The sequence below is a fragment of the Myotis brandtii genome, unplaced genomic scaffold, assembly GCF_000412655.1.
Source record: "Myotis brandtii unplaced genomic scaffold, ASM41265v1 scaffold902, whole genome shotgun sequence".
Classification (NCBI taxonomy): Eukaryota; Metazoa; Chordata; class Mammalia; order Chiroptera; family Vespertilionidae; genus Myotis; species Myotis brandtii.
This window is the reverse complement of record NW_005371709.1, coordinates 1,139,984-1,144,924: the sequence shown is the minus strand read 5'-3', so window position 1 is coordinate 1,144,924 and position 4,941 is coordinate 1,139,984. Positions and strand designations below refer to the sequence as shown.

The window sequence follows — 4,941 nt, the reverse complement described above, 5'->3', positions numbered from 1 at the left end:
ACCTTGCAGGGCATCCGGGCCTGGTAGGGTCAAGGCGGCGGGCGCCCCACCACAGCCTGGCGCCGCGGGACTGAGTGCGAGAAAGGCTGGATCCAAGGGCCAAGTCCCCTCGTTAAACAAAACAAAACAAAACAAAACTCGCCTCGCTCACTAGAGAGCCCTGAGCGCAGCTCACATTCGGCTTGAGGAAGGGATCTCAGGGGCGAGGAGGATGCCCAGGGCCGGTGCGGAGACTGACTCCGAGGCAGAAAGGCCGGCTGGTGCCGGGGAGGACGGTGGCCCCGACCTGGCCCCGAACGGAGTGCGAGAGGCTGGGAATCTGGCTGCCGCTCGGTTCTCCCCGAGCGAGAAGGCTTCTCTCCCTCGGCCTTCCCAAGGCCTCCTCAAAGCGTTGGCGGAGAACCCAAAGACACACACACAAAATAGCATGAAGGAGAGACAAATGGGCGTCGTGGCTTGAGAAATCCCCAAGCCCCACGGACCTTTGGCCCCCTTTGCGGGCCCGGAGCGCCACACTACACTCGATTTTCCTTTTTCCAACCGCCTGCCCTCAGCAGAGATTCCTCGGCCTGGATCTCCGGATTGTCGGCGGGTAGAACTCTTCAAGAAAAACCAGCGAAGCGAGATAAACAATCTGGGGGCTGAACAAATCCGGGACCTGGTGGCCCGTGGAAGGTGTCACCGGGTTCCTTTCTGTTTCGTATTCTGTATTCAGCACATATAATATATATATAAAACTATATCCACATGCCGTGTACACACCCGCTGCCATACACTACAGGAGTCAATAAACAAGGTGCAATATTTCCAAACCATTAGCCGGCTACAGACTCTGTTTAGCCCCCTACCCACACCCCAGTGGGGAGGGATCCTTTAAACCCGGCGGGCAGGGGAGGACCAGGTGAGTAAGGGAGAGCAGTTGGGCGATCGCAGGCCTGTTGGGCCCTGCGCCAGTCCCCAGGCTGCAAGTCTGGGCTCCTCGTGGCTTTGTTCATCAATTTCTTTTTGCTCTAGTGGGGAGAATAGGTCGGAGCATCACGGCCTTTTGAGGTCCGGGGCTTTGTAATACCCCCACCCCACCCCCAATTTTTACCCAGATGTTTGGGCTAGTGCCTGAGTCTGCCTTGGAACAAGCTTAGACTCTGTCCCACCTGGAGGGTCGCCCGGGAAAAGGAAACTTCCCCAGGCCCAGCCGCAGGCGGCGTGAAGGTAGCTCCTTCTTTGGCCGCCGGGGCTTACAACGCGCCCGAGAGCGCTGCGCCCCGCCGCGGCCGCGTTCTCCCCCTCCGCCGCCCTCCCTTCTCCCCCGGCGGCCGCGGCTTTATGCCGCTCCTTGTCACTTGCGGAGAATGCCTGCGCGAGGTCTGTGCTGCCACACGGCCGATTGTGAGCGTGCCAAGGCGGGTGAATGGGGAGGCCTCAGAGCGCCGCGCCATTGTGGGGCCGGGCCTCGCTGAAAGGCGGCTCCGGGCCGGGAAGGTGCGGAAAGAATGGCTTTTTATTGGAGTCCCGAACAAAAGGTGTGGTAGGAAGGCGAAGTCCCCTGCGCGAACAAAAACCCCAGCATCGGGATTGACGTCCCCCCCTCCCCAACTCCCCATTGCTTCTTAGAGCGGGGGCTTTGTGCAGCAGTCTGCTCAACAGAGGGACGGAGAAATGCGCGGGGGGTTTTGTTCCCCACTTTTGTGCGCTGGGGGGGCAGCAGGGAGGGCCGCACTGATTAGGCCCGGCTGGCCGGGGCGCAGAGACGTTCAGCGGGAGTCGGCCGCCTGAATGCAGGGTCATTATTGCTACAAGTTTAGCAATTTCGCCCTTACAGGAGGGGGCGGGGGCCGCTGGGCTGCTGCGGGGCCGCCGGGCTAGGGCGCGGCAGAGACCACGAAGAGAAGAAAAAAAGGTGGGGAGAAGGAAAGGCGAGGCAGGCGAGGGGATCCTCCCCAACCCGCCGCTGACCGCCCAGGCTGAGGCTCGGAGGCAACCAGAAGGGCCCAGCGGGAGGCTTGAGAGGCGGTGCCTGGGGAGCGAAGACCTTCCCTCCCCTCGCTTTTCTGGAGGCAGAAAGACCCGGGAACGCAGCGTGAGTGACTGCACAGCCTGCCGGTCACTTAGCTCTCCGCGGCCAGTTCCCTACTTTCTGAAAAGCCGACCTGGGCCTGGGACACCGCCTCCCACCACCGCGACACCCCAAACCGCGTCCCTAGAAGCCCTCTCTTCTGGAGCTAGTATCTTTCATGAGTTGCTTAGGGGGGAATTCTCGCTTCCTAATACGTTTCTCACTGCCTGCAGCTGCAAAGGACTCATTCATTCACCCATCCATTCAACAGCATTTACTGAGCATCTATTAAAGTATGTTCACTTGCACTGTTCTGGATGCTGAGGACAGCGAGGAAAAAAAAACACACACAGTGTCTGGGGGCGTATAGCGTTTATTTTCAGGGGTGTGTGTCAGGGAGGTAGACAACAACAACAAAATGTAAAATAGTAGGTAAGTTCTAAAAAGGAACTAGAACCAAGTGCTGGAGAGAGGGTTCTTGTGGAGTAGGTGGTCAAGAAAGCCATTTAAGCTGATGCCTGAACGACGAAAAGGAAGCCAATCCAAACTGTGCTTTGCTGTTGCAGCCTCCCTGCCTCTGCTATTCCGAGTCTCCCCTCCATCTGGAATGCCCTGCACCCCATCTGTCTGGTGAACTTTTGATTCTCCTTCAAGGCCAGGCTTCTTTCCTGAACCACCCACGTGGAGGTCATCACGCCCTCATCTGTGCCACCAGAGTCTTAGGTACTTTCCAATATCACAACACAGTGGCGTGCAAAACCTTATTTGTCTCTCTCCCAACACGTGAGTTCCCAGTGAGGTGTGGAGGGGCAGGTTGGCATCTTTTTCCTTTGGGACAGATAACACAGTAGGAGATCATGGGGCCTGGCTCCTTTAGGGCCACCTTCCCTGGTGCTCCAGGGCCATGACGATAGCCCCAATATGGTAGAGCTGCGGGGCCTTGGGTGCTGGCTGCAAGGGAGAAGTGGGGAGGACTCTCCGCTCACTTGGGCAGAGGCAGGACAGCTGACATCCGGACAGGAGAGGTGCAACCCAACCGATCCCAGAGGAAGATCCAGCCTTCATTACCCCTCCCTCCAGATGCTGCCTGGGGACACGGCTTCTCTAGGGAGTTGTCGTCCTTTGCTCTACAGCTCAGAACCTGGTAATGACCTTGACACCAGTTCACAAACTTTAGGCGATGGGGAGGAGTCTAGGATAAGGAAGAAGGAGGGTGGGGGCAGCATAGGGGGTGGAAAGCTGGGATGTATAGGATAAACCCCTGGCCCTACATTTGGGAACCAGTTTGACTTCCCCTTCCTTCATTCACTAGGTGAGGAGTATGGTAGGTGATGAAGATGATGTCCGCAACCTGGGGCATCATCTTCTAAGGTGGGATTTCAATGCCGCATACCAGGACTTCCAAGGTTCTGAGAGCAGACGCCCTGGTTCCGGTGGGTGTTTCCTAAGTAAGCAACTTTTCCTCCAACCTCGTCCGTATTCTGCTGGCTGTGGCCCCTCAGGGCTCCCAGCCCCAGATACCCACCTTCCAGGTCTTGCTTCCTTCTAGCCCATGTTTATCTTCCTTCATTCTGTATTGCCTCCTGTCCTGGAAAGGAGGTGTGTGACCCTCACAGAGGAAACAGCCATTCCATGGGCTGGCTTCCCTACCATTTGCATGTCTTGAGATCCTGAAAGCCAGCCTGGACCAGCCCTTCCCCACTGGATACCCCTCCCCAGGGCCTGCAGTCTCCGAGTGTAAATAGCTCCCATCTCTTTGCTGAAAGACTTCTGTACTGCTCCTTGCTGGGGCTCCAGGGCCCTGGCCATTGGAGGGCGAGAACCCTTGACCAATGCACCTATCTCTCCCTAGGCTCCCTCTGCAAGGGGAAAGACTCTCCCAGGCCCAAGCTGCTGCTTCGCTGGATTGTCCTGTAAGCCAGGATGAATTGCAAAACCCAGGCAGGCCTTCTAATGAGCCATGAGATTTTGAACAGGCGAAGTAAATCGTCCCCTTGGGCTCTGGTTTCTGAGCTCTCAGATAGAGAGAAGGATGGATGATATGATTTCAGAGATTACTGTTGGCTCAGGCCTTTCTTGCTTCCCTGAATGGGTGGCTAATCCCTCCCCACCCAGTGACTGTGCCACACCAAGTTTAAGGACTGAATAGGTGCCACGGGTGGAGGAGGTGGCATAGATTCTAGAAGGCCGGCTTTTTTTTTTTTTTTTCCTTCAGAGCCCAATCTCGAGGGGTTAAGAGGCTGGACTCTGGAGTGATGCTGCCTCCATTCTAACCTCAGCACCACCACAAACAGCGGTAGGGACCTTGGTAAGTTAGGAGCACTCTGAACCTCAGTTTCCTCCTCTGTGAAATGGGTATGCTTACAGCACCTCTCTCATAGGGTTTTTTTAAAAAATACACACATTTTAAGCGTACAGCTCAAAGAATGCTTATATAAGTAAACCCTCATGGATAAATCACCTTGGCTTTGAAAATCAAATGAGATGATCCAGATAAAAGCAGCGTATCCAGCTGGTACGTATCAGGCATTGCATCAATGTTACAGGCCTGGCCTGTTGTACTGAGAAGTCCGGGACTCTATTCTGCCCGCGAGGCACCTCCAGGCCGGGGTTTGGAGGACGGCAGGCGGGAGGATTCAGAACCCCAACACTGCAGGCGCGCGTCGCCATCGAGGCGGGTCAGAGTCCCTGGGGGCAAGCCAGGGGCAGGTGCTTCCTCGCCGGGTTTGTGGAAGCCGATGAAGGGCCAGGTGAAAGGGGGTTTCAGGAGGAACCTCGGGTCCCCTCTACCGCGACTCTGCAGGCAGGAAAGGTGCGGGAGGGGAAACGCAGCCCCTCCCAGCAGGGCTTCTCCCGGCCCCGCTCCCTGTTCCCTGGCCCAGCCACAG

The 4,941-nt window shown here is 56.8% G+C and overlaps 1 protein-coding gene across 1 annotated transcript in view; it reads left to right on the top strand.

Annotated features, from left to right (window-relative positions):
* NKX2-3 (NK2 homeobox 3) overlaps positions 1-3,970 on the top strand; it is a 6,642-nt gene extending 2,672 nt beyond the window's left edge. The window contains exons 3-5 of the mRNA XM_014532625.1: positions 555-700; positions 3,366-3,486; positions 3,906-3,970. Of these exons, the coding sequence (XP_014388111.1) occupies positions 555-700; positions 3,366-3,486; positions 3,906-3,970 (332 nt within the window). The remainder of the gene's footprint in view (positions 1-554; positions 701-3,365; positions 3,487-3,905) is intronic.
* The last annotated feature ends 971 nt before the right edge of the window (positions 3,971-4,941 follow it).